The 27,101-nt window shown below is 36.8% G+C and overlaps 1 protein-coding gene and 1 long non-coding RNA gene across 2 annotated transcripts in view; one reads left to right on the top strand and one right to left on the bottom strand.

Moving 5' to 3' along the window:
• LOC124169790 (HCLS1-associated protein X-1-like) overlaps positions 1 to 27,101 on the top strand; it is a 57,637-nt gene that overhangs the window by 28,979 nt on the left and 1,557 nt on the right. Inside the window, exon 6 of the mRNA XM_046548543.1 lies at positions 12,935 to 13,076. Within this exon, the coding sequence (XP_046404499.1) occupies positions 12,935 to 13,076 (142 nt within the window). The remainder of the gene's footprint in view (positions 1 to 12,934; positions 13,077 to 27,101) is intronic.
• Positions 18,171 to 21,195, bottom strand: LOC124169792. The gene is made up of 2 exons (XR_006867234.1): positions 20,859 to 21,195; positions 18,171 to 20,459 (listed from the first exon to the last, which is right to left on the bottom strand). It is a non-coding gene; the product is annotated as an uncharacterized LOC124169792 (long non-coding RNA).

Genomic DNA, 27,101 nt, shown 5'->3' with positions numbered 1-27,101 from the left:
TGAAGCAATAATTGCAGCAGTCCTTTATTCTTGAATTTTTGTGACCTTGACCAAAATTACTTTCCCTCTTCTGTTTGTCCTTCTTGACCACAAGTGCCTCCTGGGAATTTTCTTCGTAGGTTTTTTTCTTGCTATTCCTCTCGAACATGCACAACTGGCTTGTGAGTTCCTCAATAGATTTGACATCATCTTTTGTCAACAACATCCAACTTGATTTGAATGTCTCGTATGTGCTCGTGCAAAATTTTACTCATTAAAATTACCTCTGGCATGACGTTCTCATCCTTCGTCTTTAAACCATTATTTATCTCGTTCCACAGGCTCTTTAACTTTGCGATGTGTGTTGATACATCCTCTCCTGATGTCCAAACAAAAGCAAAGAAATCAGTGCAAATTTGAAATAATTGGTCCTTACTTGATGCTTCGAAGAGTTGTTTCAATGCCACCTAAGTCTCATACGCAGTTTCCTTATCCATAATTTTTTGATAGACCTCATCTGTCACTTAGCTTGTAATCATTGACTTTGCATAGCTGTTCGCCTTACGGTACAAATCGGACATTATCTTGTGTTCCTTGATTTGTTAATCCGTCACATCTTCAGCCAATGCACCTGGTTTCTCTAACCTTTTTTGTATGACTTCGAGATCACCTTCATGGTAATCTAGCAAATGATGAATTTTCCTCTTCCATAGTGGCCAGTCTCTCTCACCCACCAGCGGCTTGATATGTTTTGCTAAATCCATATTTTTCACTTTTGATGAAGTGCTTGCGAGCCCATAACCTAATGTAACTCAATTATTCTTCTTAATGATACACGATGTTGTTGTCTCTTTTAACTTATTTATTCATCTGCTTTGGTAACTTATCAACAACTTTTTACCCTTGACTACCCTTTGCTTATTTATAAACTTCAACACTTTCCCATGTTGATTTAAATTGACATTTTGTTAAAACAGTTACTATTAACTTCTACAAAATCTGGTATTCGACCCATCTCTAATTTTTAATGATTATTCATTTTAATGTTATTTTTCATTGCGGTTTTTAATGATGTTATTGATGCAAAAATTAGCATAATTTTATTTCATTTAATTTTAAATAAAAAGTTGATTTAAAAAAATGTATGTATTTGGTATATACCTATTTATTTATATATTCATCAAGTGAAATAGATGAATGACATTTAATATGCTTTGTGCAATCCTAGTATTCGAGGTATTCCAAAAATTGAGATAATCGAGTATTCGAGCTATGATTTACTATTCGAATACGATATGTATTCGAGCTTGAGAAATCTGCTATTCGACCCATCTCTATAAGATTTATTGCTTGCTCTGGTAAATTGTCCAACATGATAAGCAAGGGGGAAGAGCATTTCCCTACTAATTTGTCATAGTTCTTTTTCTGTTCAACACTCCGTCCCTGGTATATGCTGAAGTCCATCAGGTATCCTTGAGGAGTTTTCAAGTACCACACTTTAAAACCAAAGCGTATAGGTTTACCTTGTATAAACTATTTGCAGCCATGTCTGCCAAAATATTTTATCATGGATTCATTTTAACTGCGGATGGCATTTTCAACACTATTGCACGCCTCCCACTCAACCGTGAATAAGCCGTGAGTTTCGTCAACTGTGAAATAACCTGGAAAAAGCAGTGAATTTCGTCATAAAACCTTAGAAATCTTATATATACCTATACTGCCTTACTAATTACTCCTCTACGAGTCTGTCCTATGTGTTTCCTTCTTTGAGACTTAGTTTTTTTCTATTTATTCAAATATACAGTAAAACCTCTATGTAGTGAACCTCTTTACATCGTAAACCTCCATACTTCGTACCAACCCTCTGGTCCCGTCAGATTTACATGTAAATTTATAGGCAAACCTCTATATAGTGAACCTCTTTATCTCGTAAAACCTCCATATATCGTACCAACAAGACAGCCCTGAGACGGCCTAACTACCTCCGCAAATCGTACCGAGACAACTAGAGACCATTAATGCAGCCGCGATTACCTACATGGAATGACATTTTCAGCGATAAATGTTTCACGCTTATTTTTTTCTTATACACCTTAAGTAATTTTCTCGTTAACCTTTAGTTAGGGCATCCAACTATCCTAATCATATTAAGTGACGGTAAATGAAGACAGAACACATTGTTTTCTCTCGAATCATGGTCAAAATCGCGCGATACCACTCGCTTTCCTTTAATTAAGGCTTTATTTTCTTGTAAGTGCCTACATACTATGTTCAGTTAATAAAAGAGGCGACCAGCGCAGCCTATAATCACTTGCTGACGGAAATATTTCAACTAACCTCACTCCCATCCATCGAGACAGAATTACTCGACCGCATTGCTACTTCCGCTTCTAAAATGAAAATATTTCAAGAATTTTCCGCGACTTGAAATAAATCAAATACAGTTTCGCAATTATTTTATTCCCATATTTCCCGGTGTAGCACTTTCTTGCTACCGCCTTGGTAATTTTTTCGATGCTTTCGTGAACGATCGTAGTTTAAAATTTATTGCGCTTAGCGACAGTCATATGTCTTGCCTGCGTATTTATGCCGCGAAATCTGACTATTCCATCGGGAGTCCGGGACGTCAATTTCTAGCAATACTGAACGAACATCAATCCATGCGCCAGTGTTAGGTGAAGGAGGCAGCTAATTAGCTGATACGCGGTAGGGCAATGAAATTTTTTACCGTCGCCACCGCATTCTGAAGTAGTTCGCCCAGCATTCTCACCGGGAAATCACGTCCTTTCGCAGACCTAGCATTTCTGTGTGCCCTCGACAGAGTTTTTCTTCGGAACGCTACGTGCATTGTATTTTGGAGAGAGGGAATTCAACAAAATTTTCAAAATTATGCTCAATTTTTTGTCTATTTTTCGCCGTGGTCACCTGTTTATTTTTATAATCTTTAACAAGTCACATGTTATAAGAATGATAAATCAATTCTAAAAGCTATAATAAGGATTATTTTCAATTATTTGCCATAAAATAAGAAAATTACTTAATTAATCATAGGCTGATGATGGATTCGAGAAATAAAAGAAGGCGACTGCTTGACATTGCCACATAAATAGCAATTTTCCTAGCCATCAACGAGGACAGCCAGAAGGCAGTGACCTTTGGAATACCATCATTCACCCTCACATCTATTTTAAACAACCGAGATAAAACAAAAGAAACTGGCTAGGCTGCACAAATAAAAAATACTCAGGCAGTTAAATACGAGGGTGAAGAAATTATGTTCAGAAATATAAAACCATTGTTCTTTCCTCCGAACACTATTAGTTAATTACAACCCTTAGACCAGGGAATTATTTCTTAGGTCAAAAGGCATCAACGAAAACAGCTAGTGATTTATTTACACTGAAAATGACATTAAAAACTGCTCGTGGCATTGAAAACATCACTTCGAAAGAGTTTGAAAAAAATTTTAAGCAAACCCATTAACTAATTTATTTTCTAAAAAGGCCTCTTGAACAATTTACTTTTACCTTTGTGTAATCATTAAATTGTAAATATATGTTCACTTATGCATACCTATATACTTAAATATAGTAATATAATGGGTTAAAAGACAGTATCACCTTTCATTTCCTAACGATATGAAAAAATGGTGCCTACCACTAAAACCTCTCTATAGTGAACCTCCATACATCAAATTGCCCAAATTTTGGTCCCCTCCATTACGATGTAAAGAGGTTTTACTGTAATTGTGTCCATCAATTATGTTTTTCAAGGAAAAAAATATTGGAAACAATAATTAAAAAAAATGAAATAATGAAAATAAACCAACGGAAAAAATATAATATAGCAAATAAATAAGAACTAAAATAATGAAAAAAATACTACCAAAATAAAATAAAAAATATGTATAAATAAATAAAAAAGAATTGATATTAACTGAAAAAATATATATTTTACTTTCCTAGGACTTTTTGAAAATCAACAACTGTTTTAGTATGTAAGTTTCTGCTAACACAAACACCACACTACCCCAAACAACACAAACAAATGTGCAGAATAAAATTGTAATGTAATCTGACTAGTTGTGGTAAACATGGTTTACTTGTACGGCGTTAACGTGCCTTTGGCGCGACATTTAATGTGATTCAAACTTGATTGTAGAAGTACGATAGACAGATGAAAAGAAAAATTGATGTTTCGATCATGTTTCAAGGCCGAGTCACATGTAGATACAGTTCTTGCATTTTTCTGCATACATGTATTCGAAGTGCAATTATTAATTGGTCCGTGTGCCATGACAGCACATTGACCTTAAGCCTGCGATTGGAAGACATTAACCCTGACAAAAAAATCAGGCACTTCTTCACTTCCCTGCCACCCTGCTCTCTCCATTTTCCCACACATACCCTGAATTATGCTAACAATAGGTGACGTCAGGAGAGAATAGTTAACATGCGGCCGATGATTGTTACTTGATCAATATTTCTACCTAAAATGCCTTTTATACAGACCATGAATTTGATGACATTTAGACCGTGAAATCCTGGAAAAAACAGTGAATTTTATAATGTAGTTGGAGTAAGAAGCCTGACTAGAGTGTTTCCAACGTCATCACCACTCTCCCAAAAATACTCTTTTCCTAGCAGACGACAATAACCACTCAGAATGAAAACTGCTATAAAATCCCTAATGTCCTCAGCACCCTAATTATGTAACTGTGAGAAGGGTGAGAGCGATGTCGTTGCCAGGGGCAACGCGATTCCCACGACGGAAGGTGATAGCAGCGATTATGAAACCGTGATCGCTCTCTTTATCACGCTGCCAGCGTCATCGGCCTATCACGTTCGAAACGGATGGTGATAAGCATATGCTGACATAAAAACGAGCACTAAATGCATATGTTAGGAAAAAATTATTGTTTATTTAATTTAAAAATGCCCCATAATCGATTAAAAACCAATGAAATCCTTAATTATTTCTACTGGAGTGCTCTCTTGACATTATTAGTTGTTCACGTTGTTCAATTGTTATATGCGCACGGTAGTGAACTCTATTGAGCTGCTTTATTTCCACACAACAACTTGGAAAGTACTGCTAATTGAAGTACATCCGTGATTCAAACGTCAATTACTTTATATCGCAGTTTAATTATCAACATTTGCCAAGTACGTTCTCCAACATGTCAACATCGTTAAACTCAACTGATTTGGGCGTTACTTCTTGGATCGTTGAAATGTGAAACAAAACTCAGAACTATTCCACAAACTTTTATTTTAACAGTCAGGTTAGTCTTGATAATGACGGTATAAACGTCGAAAGTAGTAGGCTGTTAAAATAAAAGTTTGTGGAATAGTACTGAGTTTTGTTTCACCATGAACATCGTTAAACTCCTTTTCGATTTTTTAATCATCATAAATCAACTATTAACTACTTACATTCAAATCGCTAGCGCGATTACACTTCCATTATCATTTCAACATTAATTAGTTTCAATCCAAGGTCTCGACTTTTCGGCCATTCTCTACGATATAGTAAATATAATGACTGGAGCATCTCCCGGCGAGCATTAGCATAATGGATTACGTTATCACACATCTAAAAGTAATACTACACTTTTCCAATAACTTTACCATTATACGAGTACTTTATCATACTATTATCTATTGGCGAAGCGAAGTACTTACCTTTGAATTGCATCCATTTTATGTTTTCGTTGTTTGTTATTGTCATTTCAAAGACTCCGCAGACGACGCATTCTCGGACAAAGACGTGTCGAAGGATTTCATTGGCTCTTCAGATTTATCAATGATACCAACCTCACGCGCTCGTACCTATATGATACGCGCGATGACGGTGGCTTACATGATCGCGCGATACAGCGGAACGTGATAGGAGAACGTGATGGTCATCTATCGCCGTCGTCGCTGTCACATTTACATAATTGAGGTGCAGGTGTAATGATGATCACACTAGGTTCATTCATATGTAATTGGTGCAAATTTGGTGCTCTCATGAACTAAAAAATTTACAATTTCTTCAGTGAAGAACATTTCAAACACTTCAACTGGGGATTTAGTGCAAAATGCAGCATAATTCATTTCAGGGAAGATATTCTTAACAGATGACATGTGCCCATGCGTACGTTTTGGTGATCTTATGGTCTCTTCCTACCTGTTCATTAGTAGCACGGACAGAGTATCACCATTCATCACCACTATCTTCCTCTGATGATGGCACACAATCAATGTTTGGTATTTCACTTCCCCCTTGATTATCTTCCTTTGGCTTACGACCAGAGGTTGGACTTGGTTGGCAAATCTGGCCATGAGTGAAGGTTAGATGTGGTTGTTTTGGAGGAGGACCATCTGCGGATTGACCAGCATTGTCTGCCGGCTCGCTGTATTTTGCGCCCATAGTCGATTCACAATTTTTCTCTTGACCCCTTCCAATTCACTTGAAGCGCACCTCGCATCCAGCAAGAAGTTACCGGCCAGAAAGATTGTGAATATGTATTACCCGTGTCATCTTCATCGGCACTAGTCTCATTGGACTCTATATTAGGGTCTGGTGGTTTATTGAAGATGCTTGGCGAGACAATGACATCATCATCCTCTAAAAATACAAAAACTTCATTGAGAGTTTGGCCTCTGAAATAGGGACATGAAGAAAATGTGTGGCGGAAAAAAACTTCGGACGATATACAAACTTGATGGAAATATTTTTCAATTCAATCCTTCCAATTGCTACAAAACTTTATTACGAAGTTCCACGCATAAGCAATGGTTTTCAGGTGGATATTCACTGCGCTCAGTTTTGATAATCACGCCATGTTTACGTCCTCTTCGTTTACTGTGATCAAGAGCGTACATTATGGTTCTTGCTTCACCATACACGCAACGTCATGTAATAAGCTTCATTCCTGAGGATTCATGGTGACCGACTCATTACAGCTCGTAAATTTGATGAACAGTTAGTCCTCTTCCTATGCACATTTGATTTACGAACTTTCAGAGATACCAGCATTCAAAAGTGTCAAAATTTGAATTTGGCGCCTTTTCATTTGGCCGTTCGTCCGCGGTGCGGCGTAGAGGAACTCGCACTCTGGGCATAATCTGAACCAGTGGCGGCTGGTGGTAATTTATCTAGGGTGTGCATTAGAGCAGATATATAGGATGATTTAATTATATTATGTTAATCCTAATCCATGAGCATCATATTTCGTCGTAATAGAATAATAGCAAGCAAAACATATCACTGGTACATTCTACCCTTAAAATTGCATGAACAGAAATAATATTAGCATGCATGAAAATAATTATTCTCAACACACCTTTACAAGTGACGGTAGTTGAAATTCATTCTCTTTTCCTTACACCCTATGAGGAAGTAGTGTAGAAAACGGCCATACAGATGGCTCTGTAGACGGACTAGGATCCTGGGCGCAGGTAGTGTAGGTGGCGGCTTCACCACTACACTACCTGCTAGTCAGTCACCAAAAATATGCGCGTGCACACTCGCATCGTTTTGAGTCTGCTCCCATCACCCATTTGAACTGCACATACCCCCCCGCTTACCTCGTCCCGCCAGAGCTCCCTCAAGCGATCGCACAGACCGAAAATGTGCCCGGCATGATGCCACGGGATCGCACACTTGTAGAGCGGTGAATTCGAAAAGGAGATAGCTGTAGCGTTCGGAGGCTCATGTTTCTTGCATATGCAGACAGTACTTTTATCCTTCTCGTTGCAAAGGAATAGTTTTCTTTTATAATTTATCCATCTTTGGGTGTGCACTTGCTAACATGGGTATACGCACGCGCCGCCACTGATCTGAACAAAGTATCATTGAATCCGGTGTGAAGTTAGGAACTGTTCAACATTTCGCCCGTTCTTCCTTGCCGCGGAGAATGATTTTTTCGGCTCCGGCTTTGTTACACTCCAAGCTAGATTAGCTCGTCACAACAGTGAGTTAGCTCACGATTGTTACGCAGTGTTGCATTCTGCAGGATAACCGTGCTCCTCGATGTCTTGCATTCAGTCCGGCCAGCGAGAGTTGCCCGATGACGGCATGATAGGAGTGGCGGGTAACCCTGCGCCAGCACTGTTTATGGCCAATTGTTGTACGGCCCCCAAACGCATCTCACACCATCGCCTAATCACACAATGTTGTCAAACGCATAAAGGCCACCGAAATAAGCCTGATCCACAGAACATGCCCTTTCTTCGAATCACCAAAAGAAGTGGTTCTTCCTCTGGGTCCTTCACGCTCATCTTCCCTTCCGGCTCCTTTCTTCACAGAACTCTTTGTAGGCGTTTCCCTTTCTTACCTGGCAACCTTGCCCCCTTCCCGGCCTAGACCATTCTGCCTGACATCGGACAACTCTCGGCGCCCGGACCGAAGGTTTATAAACTTATGAACAAGGTATAGGAACGCGCTAAGTTCATATATCAGACTTACTGTATTCGGGAAGGTATCAACCCTCAAGCACGTCATACTACATTTTTCTTTGGAGACGCGGAAACAAATTTTCCTGTTTATAAATATTTCCGCGTAATTCAATCTCGTTTATCATATATGGTTTATTTTCGACGATTTCTAAAAGAAACGTTTATACGAACTTCGTTATTACGAACCTCCGGTTTTGTGGTCCCATGAACTTCGTAATAACAAGAGTCTACTGTAGTTGTTTTAAACTTCGAGCCAAGGACCACAGTAAATATTATTGAGCCATATTCTGATTTCTATCGTTTTTCATATTTTATCGAATAAGGTAGAAAATATAACAAGAGTTATAGTAATATAAAAAAATGCTAGCTTCGCTGTATGATAAATCCATTTTAGGCTTCACTACGTTGCATTGACAAATATACGTGTATAGCATGCCCAAACGGGATCACCCAAAAATAAATTCAAACTCCTTGTCCTATGCAAAAGATATCACTATGCAGGCAAAAGGAACCAAATTTGACAACATTTGTTACAAGGATAAGATTAAATACAATGCAGAGTGTGAGAAATTAATATAAAGAAACCGCATTTTCTGAAGAAACTTATTTTTTATCTTTTGCCTCCTCGAACAGAGTGAGTAAGAATACCTATCATGCCACAGTCAACTGCTGGTATAAATGCTGTCTGTGGACAAACGAACCGAATTAAGTGATACATTGTAATCACTTCTGGTGGAGACAGCATGCTCTACAATGTTTGAGTCGGAATTGATGCATCATTCTTTAAGCCGATGTCCCACGGTCAAGTTTTTGTCAAAATATTTGCGGTAAAATTTGATGCAGCTGATGCGTACCCTGTCCCACACTCAAAATTTCATCCAACTGGCTTTTGGTCCTATCGTTTGTACAAAACACCGATTTGTACAAATGGATAGGACAGGTTCTAAATTTTCATCAAATTGGATGAAACCAACCAATAACAGGGCCTTTGACAAAAAAGCATCGCCAAGCACTGACACACAGGCCACATAGGTTAAACTTATTTATCGTCTGCATGAGCAATTTAATTAATAAATACATATATTATGGACACAAAAGTATGTATTCCACACATTATGCATCAAAAAGCTAACCAATTTCCACCTTTTCAGGTCATTATCATTATCGTAAACCTCTAGAAAAAGACCTGAAAAGATCGAATCCGGTTGAGTTTTTTCACTAGTACTGTATGGAATACTAAAAGGTTTAGTTTTGAATTTATAATGTCACCATACCGCAAAGTGAATTCACAAAACATTATTTCAAATATATATGCATTCATGATCGTCTATTTCATCGCCTGTTGTGGTCCTAAAAGTAAAAATGAGCAAAAATTGGTCTCGATAGGCGATGGAAACTCTCAACTAGGAAATCCGTAATAATGAGTTGATCTTTAATAAGAAGGATACGATGTTAGAATCGAAATACAAGGAGGGATGTTTTGGAGAGAATGAAAGATTTACTTAAGGTATCGAGGCCGAATTCTACAGGTTAGCTTTGTGGTGGGCATACAATGCAAGCAAGCGAGCAGCTGGAGAAATGACTAATATGTTCTGACGACTAACCTGTGTAACACTACAGCTGCCCGTTTCTATCTCTACGATTATAGGATAAGGACCTTATGTTAGCAACTGCTAGATTAGGAGAGAAAAAATGTGATTTAAATGCACGTTTACAGCACTATTCATAACATCTTCTCAACCACAATGTCCATCATTTATTAATAACATTTTTGCCGCGGGAATAAACTGCCTCACGTTTGCATCCTGCTGTTTTATTCTACCCTCAACCTTGCTGATAAGGGACATGAAAATATCATCACTTATCGTCAATTATTATCGATAACATCAGCGACCAACTCATTCTCCAACATATTTAGAATGCTTATTCCAACGCTTTCATACCCCCTTTCAGAATGAACGCGAAAATGCACCGTGTAACCACGCAAAATGTAAGAATGTATGAATTTCTGAACGCCTGCTCTAATTTCGTTCAGACAATCATACAATTTGAACTCAAGAGTCACCTGGTGGCAGACTACGAAAACGACACATTCATTTCAACTGGCTTGTATAGGCGACTTCTTTGTTTACGTACGGCCCCGATAGTTATTTGGATTTGATATGATCTTGCTTGACTTGGATATCTCACTGATTGGATATGGGTAGCGAAAGAATGGAACAAAGGAAAAGGGGATGGGTAAAAGGAAGGATCAGATGGAAAGGCCATTAATGTATGAACCGCGAGAATTGTCCAAGAATGAGATCCAAACGATCGTTAAAAGGCCATAAAAAAAGCCTGTGATAGGCAAAGAAATAAGTTTCAAGTACTATTTACGCTTTATTTACTCGAGTTCCTGTTTTTGAATCAAGACCGACTGCAAAACGAGTCGAAATTTTAGGTGTTGCGTTGACATGCAGCGAACGCTATGGGCATCGCAGTAATAAATATTGAATTTACCTTGCCAAAAGCCTCATATTTCTAGTATATTCCTGTAGCGTGCGCCGATTCACAGGAGAAGGATGGAGGGAAATCACGACACACTCGCTTTCAAGACTAAAATTCAACTGCCTTTATTATGCGATGGTGGTTGGCGGAACATGGTGGAACTCCTTCATGATGCACAAGGTTAAGAAAAAGACTTCGCTGTTCTACAAAATAAAAATTTGCCTTTATTATGTCCTGTTTTTTATATCACAAGGCTTAAGGGCACAAGAAAATTTTAAAATGTGCTTTTATTATGGAACACTACTATCCAACAAAATTTGAACGATATCGGCGAAAGACACTTCGTGAATATTCCTTGTTAGGGGCTCCTTTCGACGAGAGGCCGGCTGCCCCTTACATTCCTTATTTTTCTCTGTGGTTTAATCGTAATCAGTATTTATTCTTGTAAACAGCCACTTTCCTTATAATTTGATCCTACAATGGTTAGAATGATAGGTACATTTCTAGAGTTGTTTACAAAGTGGAATAAGTAACTTGATAAAATCCTGCGGTAACCATGATTTAAGAGTGTACTTACGTTGAGGATATCCCGTTGACAATATAGATAATCTATTTGACTCCGTTCTGTGAATCATTAACCACTTATTCCTCTTATTTTTGTCCTTTCGAACACAAGCAAAAAACTTCTCCGGTGAGTAAATAGAGGTACTAGACGACAAAGCACTTTATGTAGTTTTATGGGATACACGGTTTATATGGTTTTCACACGTTTTTCTATTGAAGGTCCATGCTGCAATACACTTACTGCATTAAGCAAATGACTATTGAGCAGGTCGATAATGGTGAATTCCTAGGAATATCTTTGGATTACAAAATGTCCTGGAATGAGCATTTTACATACATCAGCACCAAACTCAGTTCCACATGTTACTTATTAAGGCAGCTCAGTTCCACTGTGGGTAGAAAAACTTTGCTAAAACTATATTATAGTGACTTCTATTCCCATGTCACCTACTGTATAATTTTTTGGGGATCATCTCATCATTTTATCAAAATTTTTCGTTTACAAAATAGTGCCATGAGAATTTTTGCACATAAAGCTACGCATTAAAATACATAAGAACAAAAATCAAATATGAAGCCGGTGTACTTCTTGTCTTCAGGATGGAGTTCAATCTGCATATATGATGCAGTGAAATCAAGGCACGAGAAATATTTATCTCCATGAAAACTTGGTAATATCACATGTATGTTGTTGGATGTACATCATTCTCCGAAATTTTAAGACTGTTCAATCATCTGGCGTCAAGATACAGACGAATGGATTTAGGTTCATAAAAGATATTTTTTGTTCTAGGACTCTTGTCCTCTGAGAGCAAAATACAATTTACTTGTACAAAATCATGGAGTAGATTTAAACATAGCACTGCAGGATCAAGGGACTTTGTACACAGTCACGCGCACGGGTGCAAAGTTAAATACACTAACGGATGAAGATGGAGTTCACCAAGAAAAAATATTTGACTTAGCCGGGATTCAAACCGGGGTCTCCCGATTGCCGGTCAGGTGCGTTAGCCAGTTACACCACCAAGCCATGTTCTCAGAGCTAACTTCGGAATGGGTTTTACAGAACTATTGTCTATGTTTTGTTTTATGTACCTACTTGACTTGTTCTATACATGTTCACCACATGTCCTGGAATCAATAAAGAATTATTATTAATATTAAAAAGAATGTTCATTATCAATGAAAAGTTTCGTGTGACCATCCAAAATACATGTACATGCATACTTTTCCTTAAGCATTCTTTGAAGGAGGAAATGCTGCTTTGTGAATCAGTCTGGAGTCAGCCATAATCAATCTTACAAATATGTAGAGGGGTTGCTTAACGAGAGACACTGCTATGTTTGTGAGGTTTGACTTGATCCTCAATAATACTGAATCCTGTGGTAACGTTTTCAAATTCTGCACAATTTTAAAATACCCTCCATTTGATTGGCTTTGTGTTTTATCTTTCAAAGGGTTGGAGCAGGTGGTCTTGGGGGCATTTTGGACGAGGAGAGCCCTGAGAAAAAGCTGCTGATGGCACCAGCCTCTCCTGCTCCAAAATTTCGATTCTTTGGCGAGTCCACTATCACAAGAACAGTGCGGAAAGCAGATGGGGTGAGTTCTGTCTGTTTGTTCTGTCCAAAGCTGGTATTGTTACCAAAAATGTTTACTGATTAAAGTTACAGTTCATCTTGATAAAAAATAACAAGCCAAAATTAATAGTTAATTTTTTAAGAAAGTGACTGATTAAAGTTGATGGTTCAAAATTCGTTTATTCCCCCCTTTCTCATATGTGGGATTGCTGCGCTAAAAAAACCTTACATGAGTCATCCAGGACAATATACAGTGGAACTTGTTTAGTAAGTTTCTGAAGGGACCACGAAAAATGAACGTACTAACCAGGAAAACGTGCTAACCAGGAAAGTAAATAATAGCAGTCAGGGTTATTGCAATCAGTGGAAAAGTCATCATAATTACAATTACTATCGGTAGTTCTCGTAGGATGGCCTTCCTGAACTCTTTTCACCTTTAAAATCACGAAAATGAGCGCCACATTGAAAAGCAATACCATGTGAATAAAAATCACAATGTTTCATAGGTTTCCTGAGGACAATTACATGAAAACGGCGTCGTATCTCCCGTGATTTATCCTATATATATTTATAGAAAGAGGAAAGTAAAGCTAAGTCATTTCTTCTTTCTCACAGCATACTCGGAGAATATAACAACAACCCTGACTATGTCCACTGGTTGTTTTTAAACATCGTAAAAATGGGACAAAATTGTATTAACCTTAAATTACGGCAACAGCCGTACACAATCGCTTCTGGAATAAAACCATATCGATTGTTATATCGATCGATATATCGATTAATAATACGCACGATTATTATATTACGACATAATTACAAAGAAGATTCTACATTATACAGTTGAAATTTACTTTAGAAATTTGTATAATGTCATCTGCTTACATTCCGAGATAACGTATTTTTAAGCTAAGCTTTGCGTGGAGATCCAGAGCATTGTCTGCTCCCGCAGCAGTAGTCAAATACGCTAGACCAAATCTAGACCATTTAAAAGGAGGCAGTATAATACTAATTGTAGAATGTTATCTCATTTATTTCTACTGTTCCTTGGAAGGAGAAGCAATGCAATGCTTCCATAGCCTTGACGTCGAGTTTATGGAGTACGTGCAGTACTGCTTTAGATAAAGTGGGAATTGGATAAGACTCATTTCTTCATCATGATGACTCGTGCAATAGCAACAATTGCCCACTCGCAAAATTTGTGCACAGTGGGCACTCCAGAGGCAACAGAAGGTGAGGAGCTCTGGATGGGGAAAATTGGGGCTTCTCATTGGCTGCAGTTTTCCATAGTCAGACATTCCTGATAAATGGCCGCATTCTATTATTCATCACGTCATAAGAATTAAGAAATGCAAGAATGTTAATGGCTAATAATAATAAATTAAATCATGAATTCGGAGGTTTACGACCCTTAAGAAGATACTAGAGAACGAATTGCGGGTTGCATCACGGCAAGCAATTGAGCGTACTAACCAGGAAAGCTCAATTTTTTCGAACGTACTAACCAAATACTTTTACCTGTATTTTGTTCGGATTGTACCGGGACCGAGAGAAATCGCCGTACTAAGGAGGAAAACGTACTAACGAGGAACGTACTAACCAAGTTCCACTGTATTTGCACCGAGATGCATTTCTTCATCTGGGAGTGCATTCCAAGATTTTTAGCCAGTTATGTTAATTTGGTGACAAGGAAAATCATAAATATGTATATATGATGAGTTTGAGGGAGCAATGGCTGGGGCATGGAGGAATGCATTAGCAGGAATTTCATGTGTAGTTTAATACTTATAATACATCCCCTAGTTCATGTGGTAGGTCACCATTCAGAGGTCCATTGAAAGTCAATAATATATCTTGAAATAAAAAAATACTTTTGTAACTGACCTAAATGAATGGGACTGGGTATGTATGTTTCTCTTGATGAAGTAACGTACCTTACTTCAGATGTTTTATCAATGCATATCAATATACAGTCAAATCCTGATTTAACGTTTTTCAGGGGGGACAAAATTAAAAACACTAAGAGTAGAAAAACACTACATATACACCACTATATAATATGTTGTGGATAACCTGCCATTTTTTCAGGTTTTATGATAGCAATGCTTTCTATGAATAAAAAATATAATTTTAAGTAACTAAAAGGTGCTATGTGCAGCAAAAAAATTGATTGATGAAATGTTTTCTTCCCAATGAAGGTTGAATAATACTTTTCTGGAAATTGCTAAAAGATGGGCAGTAAATTTAAGGTATGAGAGGGTGATGTTTTAAGAAAATTATAATATTCATTAACTTAAAAGCATTCCCCCACAGAATATTATTATGGACATTAATGATTCCATTTTTATGCATTTTTCAGTAGTCTTGATGAAATTTAAAAATTTTATTCTGTAAAAGTGATATGTATGTGACTATAGCATATTTAACTTAATGAGGAATGGTATAAGTACCTACTCGAAAATCGTCATTGCTTCAATAAAGATGAGTGAAATAAAGGGAAGACAGCAGAAGATTGCTAATTTGGAATTCTAAACTTCTGTTAATCTATTAAATGGAAGGTTTCTGGGAATTTTGCCAACTTAATGTTTTCTGTTGCCTCGGCTAAACGGGGGCCGTATGAGCCATTAAAAAACCTCCTGTGTTCACATTTTGGATTTCGATGTCATCCAAAAAAGTAGAATCTAATTTTTAGTAAGCATACAAGGTGATGGTGATTCAACGCGATGGTATTAACGCGATTTGTTGTCATATATCCACGGCCTCTTGCAGGTCAAATGTAGCCCGGGAGAAGTTTCTCAGATGGTGCGCTGATCACTCTGACTCACCTTGTTTCTTGGCGGCTTTTATAAAGTTTGGTTTGACCTTGGGTAATGATTAACTAAACTCTGTTAAGCGAAAAAGGTTTAATCTTCAACAGAACTGGATTTCATCTGAAAAATTGTCAGTGTGTCTGAAGTTTGGCAATTTCATCCGAGTTATGATGTTGAAGTCAACCACCAAGGGATTCCTGCTAGATTTTCGTATTTTTCCGTGCTCATCTATTTTACCGTGATTATGCGATGATTTTTTTCGAGCATGAGCGATTTATTTAGAGTCATGGACTGTGATAGTTCGTCAAAACTCCGATTGTCATTATCTTTTGACATAAAATAGCATTAGATAAATATCTTTGAATCAACACCGATATTAACCATCGCATGTCAGTACATAGGCTCCGGGATATCTAAATTACAATGTAAAATAATGTTGTAACGTGGGTTAAGAATGCTCTCACTCATGATCATGACAGGGGAAACACTTCCTCGGTTCTTTTGCGGTTCCTCCGTGGAAACTGACCTTGGAATGGATTATAGTAAAAATCGAAAATGAAAAGAAGACTTCATTGACTTCCACTGATTTATTTCCTCGGTACGGCATGTTTTGATCCATAGAGGTCATTATCAAGTACTTATGAATTAATCCAAAAAAAGATGAAAAAGTAGTTAGATAAAAAATGAAAGGTGATTCCTAGAAACAACGGCGAATGCTAAACCGTAGAGAACATATAATAGAGCAGCGAGAGGTAATTCGGAATGCCTAGGCCGTTCTCGGATGATTCTGGGCGCATTTTAAAACGGGTCGGAGCGGGACGCATAGGTGTATCCTCTGCCCAAGACAATAGTTTGTCAAGGAAGTCCAGTATTTAAGGGTATTATTCAATATGGTAGGATATTTTATTTCTATAACAAATATTACCCCAATAATATACATATCTTGTCATAAATAGAACATTTTATCTATAGTGGTTTCCAGATTACTTTATATCCCCAATGAAAATTTTGTATACAATTGTATACAATTTTATACAGGATTTCCTGTATAAAACTGTATACAATTGTATACAAAATGTATTAATTGTATACAAATTTGGCTTTACACAATTGTATAAAAATGTGTACAATTGTATAAAATGTATACAATTGTATACATTTTACACAATTGTATACATTTTACACAATTGTATACATTTTATACAATTGTATACATTTTTATACAATTGTGTAAAGCCAAATTTGTATACAATGTACACATTTTGTATACAATTGTATACAGTTTTATACAGGAAATCCTGTATACAATTGTATACATTTTTATACAATTGTGTAAAGCCAAATTTGTATAAAATTTACACATTTTGTATACAATTGTATACAGTTTTATACAGGACATCTTGTATACAATTGTATACATTTTTATACAATTGTGTAAAGCCAAATTTGTATAAAATTTACACATTTTGTATACAATTGTATACAGTTTTATACAGGACATCCTGTATAAAATTGTATACATTTTTATACGATTGTGTAAAGCCAAATTTGTATACAGCCCTAACAACACATGGGCATCCAACAATGTCCGACGAATATCCAACGCGGACGTTGCGGATGGGCCAAGGATATCCGATGAAAATCCCGCGATTTCCCTCGGACATCTGTCGGATATCCATAAGTCCCAAAATCCAATATCCATAGGACGTCCCCTTCCAGATATTAATACCATTTTTGCATATTGTTACAAGAATATACACCAAAATGATTCCTTCACATGATAGACAACCTTATCAAGGTGGAAGGATTCTTCATTCAAAAGTTTCATGGGTGTCTGCTTAGTAACCATTGATGAATGATTACCCTGGCGAAAATGTGACCTTTTTCAGATTGTTTAAGAACGCACCATGGAGGTGATCATGAACAGCGAAGAACACTCAAAGAACACTATCCCAGTGTGTCCTCGAGCGGAAATGTGTACGCCTTGGAGTGTTCACAAACACTCTACATAGCGTTTAGCTATGTTTACGACTGTTTGTCAATGTTTCCAAGCGTTCATGAACGCCCTGTGAGTTACCATCTTCATCGTTTCGCAGCATTTACTTACATTTGAGAACACCCTGTCTAGGCTATCGAGAGTGTTCCTGTGCGTAATGTAACATGCTAATGTGTTTTGCATAGTTATTGAATGCTATGGGAACACCCTCCGGTGGGTTTATGAACTCTTGTAGTGAATAAATTTAATAAAGAAAAAATCAGTGAGATTCAGGTCTTACAGGGTCTACAAAGGAAATGAAAACCAGATACAGTTTGCTGTAATGATAAAACAATTATATTTAACTATATATTACACACTTATTTACAACAACACCACACAATCACATGAGTACTTTAGAAACTGAATTCATCATGCATAACAAAGAGACCAGGCCCAGGTGGTATTCCACCTTTTGTGCTTAAATATTGTCAAGAGATTTTAGCATATCCTCCCTCACTCAGTCTAACCATCCAACCTAAGAAGTATTTATATAGTCCCAACCCATAAATCAGGTGATAAGACTCACACCACTAATTACAGACCTATTTTAATCCAGTCATTTGTTGTTAAGATCTTGAGAGAGAGTCTTGCACTTAAGCCTAATATCCTCTCCTACAAAGATATAGCTATACCAGAGCACCATGGTTTTCATGAAGAAAGTTCTTCAACTACGAATCTCGTGGTCATGCAATACTACATTCTAAAACCCTTCAGTGAAGGGCATCAAGGTGATGTAATATATACTCATTCTCAGAAAACATTTGATACTGTCATCACTTACCACTTGCTTTGTAAGTTGACATGTTATGGCATTGATGGTAATCTTTTAAAATTATCATTAACTGTCTTAATGGTAGAACCCAGGTGGTCAAGATTAAATCCTTCCTCTCTAGTGTAATGAATGTGACATCTTGTGTTCCTTAAGTGTCCCACCTGGATTGTTATTACATTTATTTATTAATGATGTTAAGCAGAAGAAAAAACCAAATGCGGGTCTATCAAATGCTGATGATTAAAAATTATATTGCAGGATTAAATAATTAGATGACTGTTTATGTTTACAGAGCAGTTGAAATAATCTATTTTGCCGGTGTTCAAGTACCTACTTCTATGAGAATTAATTTAAAGAAATGTGTACCAGTCACATATCATCACTTTAAAGTCCGATTACATTTAATTGCAACATAAACAATGGATACCTTGAGAGAACCACCAAAATTCTAGACTAGGGAGTTATCTTTACAGCCAATTTAAATTTTAACTATCATGCGGATGTGATAGCCCCAATGAAAATTTTGCATATGATCTGTACACAATGTACACAGGATTTCCCGCACACAATTGAGTACAAATTGCATAAATAATGTGTACATTGCACAAAAAATTTGGCATCAAACAACTTGTGTAGATTGTACGCAATTTGCACTGTTTCATATATTGCATAAAAAGAGTACAACCTACACACAATGTGTAAAGCCAAATTTTTGTACATATAAACATTATTTCTACAATTTTCATTGGAGATATCACAAAAAACAATGAATAAATATCCAATAGAAGTATAACACAATTACTGGCAGTTTATTCCCCTTAACATTCAATCTCTCAAGCTTTTTTACATGAGAGGCAACACAGACCTTAAAATAAGACTAATAGGGGCATAATGACTGTCAAAATTAGTGGGCCAGAACCGGCAGGGAATCATTTAATTTAATGCATATCATTACATGTCGAGTAGATATAATAATATGATCAGATAATGAGAAAATAATAACGTAACGTAAACATGGAATACTCCAACACAGAGTAGAATTTCTATCAATGCACAATATTACGCGTTTGAAAATGATTTCAGACATTTCTCTTTCCTAATGCTCTGAATAGTCTGAGGAATAACTGCAGGCACTCTCTCAAAATGATACATGCAAGTTTTCACTTGAGGTACCGTCACAAACGTCACATTCAATATTATTACCAGGGGAGAGCGAAGCAAAAGACTTATTTTCCACTTTGATTGGAGAAGTTGCAATTATTCAAGAAAAGCCACTTTTTTGCTCATGTTTGCTCCCATACTTCATTCAAGTTTGTACCTCCTTTTCTACAGAAGTGGGAACCTCACTTGTATTAAGGCCTGTTCACAAAGCACATTAACCTGTACAAGTGAATGTCTGTTTGCGTGAATGGACCAGAAGAGAACGTGTACGAATGCAAGAACCAAATTAGAAGAGATTATATTTCTGCTCATGCATTCACACAAGTTGGGTGCCTATAACATGGTGCATTTTCGTGTAAATTGATGCATTCATACATTTAGACAATGACTCCTACGAGTTACTGTACAGTGTAAACATGCCTTCAGGAAGAATGTGGATCAATAGATACGAATTATCTTCATCAACCTCCTCGTTACCATTTCCGGGGATTACATGGTACATTTGCACCTCCTTGGGCTCTTCATGCTCATGGAATGTTCTGATCCCGGCATTCACACTGTTGTTTTTATCCTCGAAGGGCCTCACGTCATTTTCCAGAAGATGTATTTTTCTGCATCCTCTTCTAACTGTAAGGCATTAGCGAATATTTTACTAAAGACACAAATCAATACCTAAATGATAATGATCGGAGAGAGTTAATTGATGGCTATGTCCTGAACTGCTCATTAATTACTATAATTCTTCGACATATTCTCAATAGTTATTCATTTGTAAGAAAAACACTTCATATACGAGTTCATTGAGAAGGAGAATAATACTTTAATGCCATAAAGAACAGGTTAAAAATGTATTTTACGGCGAGAACTGATATTTAAACTTAATCGGTCTGAATGGATCGTATTTTTATCACGCAAAGATCATGCAAAATATTAATTACACTGAGAAATAAATTAGTCCTGAAAGGCTCAATACACACAAGTTCGGTGGTTTACTATCGAATAGAGAAAAATTTTCCGTTTACTTACATTTAAATGGTCAGTAAATAGTGGATGGGTCAATGCTGGCAAAGGCATCTTCCTCAAATCCCTTCGTACTCCTAAGAGCCACTTCTTGCCAGTCTCCACAGCGAAAAAGGGATCATTTTCCTCTTCCATGGCGTACGTCAACGTAAATTTGCTTGTAAAATAATAATTTACAGCACAGCAAAATTCACAAAGTCAAAAATACAGTACCTACAAATGAATACCAAACTTTCGTGCTTTAGTTGCGATGGCTGTGGCGTAGGCTGTGGGCGCTGTAAGTCACATGTTATATAAGATGGCCGCCGGTCGTTAAGGCGCAAGCGGCGCAAGTTTCGAAATACGATTTTTAATCCGTATTTTTAGATAAGTACGTAATATAATGGTTTCAACGAAAAAGTTAATAAATGTCACTGTGGAGGAAATTTGTGAATGCTATAATCACCAATTCCAAACTATAGGTGCTTGTATTCGACAGGAAACCCATATTAATAATGAGCGAAAACCAAAACTTGCAGGAAAAACTCCGAATGCCAATTCGAATAATTTTTGCATTCAGAGTTGCTATTTGTATTCAGTTAGTTTTCATCAATGGATATGGTTTATCTGCATTGGTATTGTGCAAATCTGAATGCAATAATTATTAAATACTCACATATTTCCTCGCTGATATTTTAATTTCCTAAAGCTAAAATTATTTCAAAGTAAGCATTGCCACTTAATAACACTTTAATTTATACCAAGCTTCCAGTTTCATTGTTATAAAGAAAGTTAATGGTTTTTTATACAGCTTGGACTCCGGGAGGAAATTATAAACTATTCAACGAAACAAAATTTTGGACATTTTTACCGCTTCTACAGTTTCAGAACAACAAATTAACGCTATTTTGAAGTTTTATATTGTCTAAAACAATTAATTAAGTTTAAACAAGTTAGCAACAATGCTAATAAAATTTATGAGCATTAACGATTTCTACATACTGTACGGGTTAAACAACAACAAATTATGAACTAATTACTCTCTACATTGTTTATTTAAAAAATATAAAGTTTAAACAAAGTTAGCAACTTTTAAAAACTTAACAATTTCCGCATGTAGTACGGTTGAGAAGAGTTGGCTGAACAATATACCCTTACTCTTTGTTGATTATAACAATTACTAAAATTTAAACAAATTTAGCAACTTTTACAAAAACTATTATTATGTAATGAAGAATTCCCACATTTTATACGGTTGAAAAACGTGGAATGAATGATAAAATCTTACTCTATTATGTTTATAACGATTACTAATGTTTAAACAAAGTTAGCAACAATTTTACAAACATTTTCAAAATCTTACAATTTCTTTAATTTAATTAGGTTAACCAACAACAAAAGAATGGTTTAGTGGATCTCTAAATTTTTATAACAATTTCTTAAGTTAAAAAATAATTAGCAACAATTTTAACACCGTTTTAAAAAGTAACAATGTGTTACGGTGTAAAGAATAGAATCTGAGCGTAGTTGTGGTGCTTTAACTCCCAAAACCTGATATATACACATTGATGCACACATACCTTTACATTGTATAAAAATGTATAAAATGTACAAATTTTATACAGCCTACACAACTATGTATAAATTTTCATAAAATGTATAAAATTTATACAATGTACACATTTTATACAGCTTTATACAAATTCATACAAAATGTGCACATTGTACACATTCTGTATAAAATTGTATACATTGTATACAATTTACACATTTTATACATTCTATACAACTGTATACAATTGTATACAAAATGTGTACATTGTATACATCCTGTATAGAAATTGTATACAAAATTTTCGTTGGGGTATTTTATTTACGCGTGCCCATGCTCTCCTAAAAATTGTTTAAGGACTTGAGCGGAAGGATATAATTATGGAATGAAAGTCTGCAGCTGTGCATTTACAGGGTTCCCACTCAACCGTGAAAACCTTAAAACCGTGAATTAGCCGTGAATTTCGTCTACCGTGAAAAAACATGGAAAAAGCCGTGAATTTCGTCCTTAAACCTTAAAAATCTCTCAATCTTGATAATAATACCTTCCCAGAAATTTTCAACTTCGTTCGTTGCCAGCGCACGTCTATTCATTGTGGCGAGCATCGTCGCATGGGTCAGAAAAGCGTGGGAACGAATGTTGCCTGAAGAAAAAAAACATCTTTCCCCAGGGCAGGCCTTTTCTCTCCCCCCCTCCTGAAATATGACACCACTTCTCATCAGCTTGTTTACTTTCCTCGACTGGCTTGGTTTCCCCTCCCTCGGTCACTCCTAAGTCCCCCTTCCATCCAATTAGGCTTCCCACTGGCTGCAGCGACCGCTTTCGAAACTAAATCTAGATGGCATTTGTGTCGAAAAATTTGAACGTATATTCAACACCCTCAATCCTCTGATTGGAAGACCGCTAACCTTGACAACCTGCTGTTCGCTGTGGACATTAGTGATGGGCAAAGTCGATCATTTTGGTGATTCAATCATTTTGACTCGAGTCACATAAATGATTCAATCAATTGATTCAATCATTATGATCGAAAAGACTCAAATGAATCAAGATCGAAAAGACTCAAAAGAGTCATGATTGAAAAGACTCAAAGGAATCATGATCGAAAAGACTCAAAAGGAATCAAGATCGACAAGACTCAATCAATGGATGTAATAAATCACTTTGAATAATCGAATAAATACTGCCTCATCTGCGAAGATCATTGGTAACGCTGATTGCTATCCATATTATCATTTCATATACTATTTTGATTGTGATTTACTAGATCAGTAAATTACATTGCAAAAATGAAGGAAGTAGTGTCATGAAAATATTTGGGAAGGCAAAACTGCCACAGTTTCTTAACACTAATAGAAGAATTTCTAACTATATATCTCAAAATATAACACTAAGTACACCACACCCATGAATCTGATCTGCAGGATAATTTTATTAACGGCACAGTAAAATGTTAACAGCTTTAACTTCTACTTCTTAACGTTCTCCTACAATTTAAGAGTCATCTTAATATTTTCCTTTTACGTGTATTGGTGTTATTAATACTTATAACTGTTGGAAAACATATAAGAAAAAGATTACACAAGTATTCAGTTCTTTATAACATAGTATTTAATTTTATCACAACTATTTCTGCCCTGTCGAAAAGAGATCAAGCACCGATCGTTCCAAATTTTGAAATAAACCGGAAACCGGGATGATTGATATGATACCGGAATTCGGAGTGATTGATGATTGATGATCGACTTGTTTAACGAAATGAATCATGAGTCATTTGATTCACCTAGTGATTCAATCTTTTTGATCGAATCGTTCATGATCGACCCATCACTAGTGGACATAACGCTCCCTGAGTTTGAACCGGGCGACAGCGAGCTTTCGGCGCGACGTAACTAATTCTCGCGCGTTGCGGCCTGAAAACGAGAGAAGATTTCCGCTTATGGCAACAGAGCATTACACGATTTTCGCATGCGTCGACCTGGGACTTGCCAGTTTTACGTCGCAACCGGAAAGTTTGTGTGGAAATATTTGACGAGTAATAAAGTAAAGTGAAAGTGAAAATAACATGTTTCAGCAGGTATTTTTTATGTCTTTATATATTTCAAACCAAGTGAATTATAATTTACCTAATTGCACCTATCTAAGACAAGGTATTTTTTCCTCCTAACTCCTGCAGAAAAGAGGGTTCGTCTTACAATCGAATGCAAAATTCTCGACGTCAATCGGGTTGCATAATTTTCGTCAGGAAAAATTATGAATACTAGAGTTTGTAACCTAATATATATAGCTATACAACGAAAAATCAACGTCAAAAATACCTAAACTGTAATTTAGCTTATTTAATTTTGTGTTTAAGTGAAAAACTATTGCCATTTTAGGCAGCAGGTAAAGCGTGCGTGCCAATCAATCGCCGGGTGCACTTCTGCCGTGTCCGCGAGATCGCCTGCTTTACCCTGGGTTCGGCTCCATTCAAGTTAGAGCTTGATCAACTTACAAAATGTTTGTGTGATTGATTACAATTTACCTAAATTTTAACCAGAGGCGGATCCAGGATTTCTTTCTGGGGAGTGGGGGAGCACAAGCAAAGCCGTATCCAGGATTTTGTTCCTGGGGGGGGGGGGGGCACAAGGATACCTCATGATACAAAACGAGCGCAATGATAATATGACCGTATTCAGAATAATGCATATTTTTTAAGTGTCTGGGGGGAATGTGCCCCCGTGCCCGCCGAGGATTGTAACGTTAAAGCCTCAATGCCGTCGCGATATAAACTGCTACAAAAGTCGTTCCATTTTTTCCAGAGCAAAAGTATGAAGGGAACATGAATTGCCTCTGATTAGAGAAATCGATTCAGTTTTGGTTTCAGAGTATTACGATAGCAGAGGAAAGAAGTCATTACACTGCCGCTTTCAAAAGAAAAGTTATACGGTGGAACCTCGATCTATCGTTCCCGCATTGATCGTTCGCCGTTTCTGGTCCCAAATAAAGTTCCTTATAGACAATGTAATTTTTTCCCGCATATATCGTTCCCCGAAGTATCGTTTCTCGCATTGATCGTTTGATAATTGCGGTTCCGACGCATAATTTTCCCGCATCCATCGTTTGACGAAAATGAGACGAAATAAATACAATGTGTCATTTATGCCTAATAACGACAAGCACATAGTTGTAATCTTCCCAAGGGATGGAACTACCATTGGGAGAAGCTCAGTGCCGTGGGAAAGTAACACAACACTACCTGAATTATATTTAAAATATATTCATTAGACAGGAACAATTCAAGTAATAGACTATTTTTGGCCTTCGTCATCTATCTCACAACCAGTCACTGCGCCGGCGAATGCGGTTGTTTTAGGCACATCATGCACATTGCTTTCGTGAATACATGTACTGGAAATGGTGTTTGATGGATATGAATTTTTATATCAGACTGAAATCCATAATAGCAGTGTAAATGCTGAGTGGAGAGCAAACTTTTTTTTAGTGAGTTGGCGTTTTCCTTCAGAATTTTGAAAGAGATATGGGTCGAATCCACAATATGACCTTTGTGTCTTGATAAAGTACTACTATTCCTGTTATTATCTAAAATATTGTTTGAAACCTTTGATGAATATCTTAATTACTCGCCAAAATCCTGCGTTTCCTGGGACATAGGCAACCTAGCAAAAAAATAAAGAATTGATCGTTTTTCCGCATTCATTTTATTATCGTTTCGTTATTAGGAAAAAAAAATTCCCCTAGTGGAGCTCCAAAAAAGGAGGGTAGTCTTAGAATCGTGTTCGTCTTAGAATTGAGCTAATACGGTGTATGAAATTGTTTTTCGATTTATTATGTTCTATAAACAATTTTCATAAAATATTTTCCGTTAAATAAGAAAGAATCAATTTATTATATTATATAAACAATTTAAATAAAATATTTTCCGTTAAATAAGAAAGATTGGTGTGGGGGAAATTCGGCCACTGTGCAGTAATAACAACGTGCGCAAAAAACTATCTCTCGGCGAGGAATTAAAAAAGGTCCTCGGGTGTCCGGACGGAAGAAGGTCCGAAGGGTATTCGGCGTCCAGGCAAGAGCGCGGTTGGGCTGGTCCTTTTGTCGGCCCTGAATTTTGCAAACGATAGATCACGTCATAACAGATATCACTTTTCATTGCGGCGTTAACGTTCACGGCGTTTGTCGCGTACGTTAATTTTCTGTTCATATACGGCCAGTGATTTTCTTATTGTTGGCTTATTAACGGACCGTGAAAACCTGAAAAAAACCGTGAAAAATCTGAAAAATAACCGTGAAAACCTGGAAAAAGCCGTGAATTTCATTATTCAAGTAGAGTGGGAACCCTGATTTAGTAATCCTCAAAAACTTGAATGCATTCAGAACAAAAAAGAATCCCTTAAATGCAACTCCACCCTTTCCTTCCATTAGTCGGATTGGTTTTTGTCCCCACTCAGCACATTGACCCTCTGTCGCCTCCTTAGCGGCCACCTGAAACGCATGCAGGGCAAACGACTGCCAAAAAGGCCTTAGCTATTTGTTGCACCACACTTGTAATGAATTGCACTTTGGCCTCAGTGGATGTACGGAGCAAGCCTTTTCACCCTTCAAATGTAAATTTTCTTAGAAAATGGAGATATTGGATTTCCATAGTATGAGGTTTGCAATTCGCATTGCAGACCTCACACTATGGAAGACCCAAATTACTTTTAGACATCACTTGC

The sequence above is a fragment of the Ischnura elegans genome, chromosome 12 (assembly GCF_921293095.1).
Source record: "Ischnura elegans chromosome 12, ioIscEleg1.1, whole genome shotgun sequence".
NCBI classification, from domain to species: domain Eukaryota; kingdom Metazoa; phylum Arthropoda; class Insecta; order Odonata; family Coenagrionidae; genus Ischnura; species Ischnura elegans.
The sequence above is the reverse complement of the archived record's forward strand: the minus strand, read 5'-3'. Positions and strand labels throughout refer to the sequence as shown.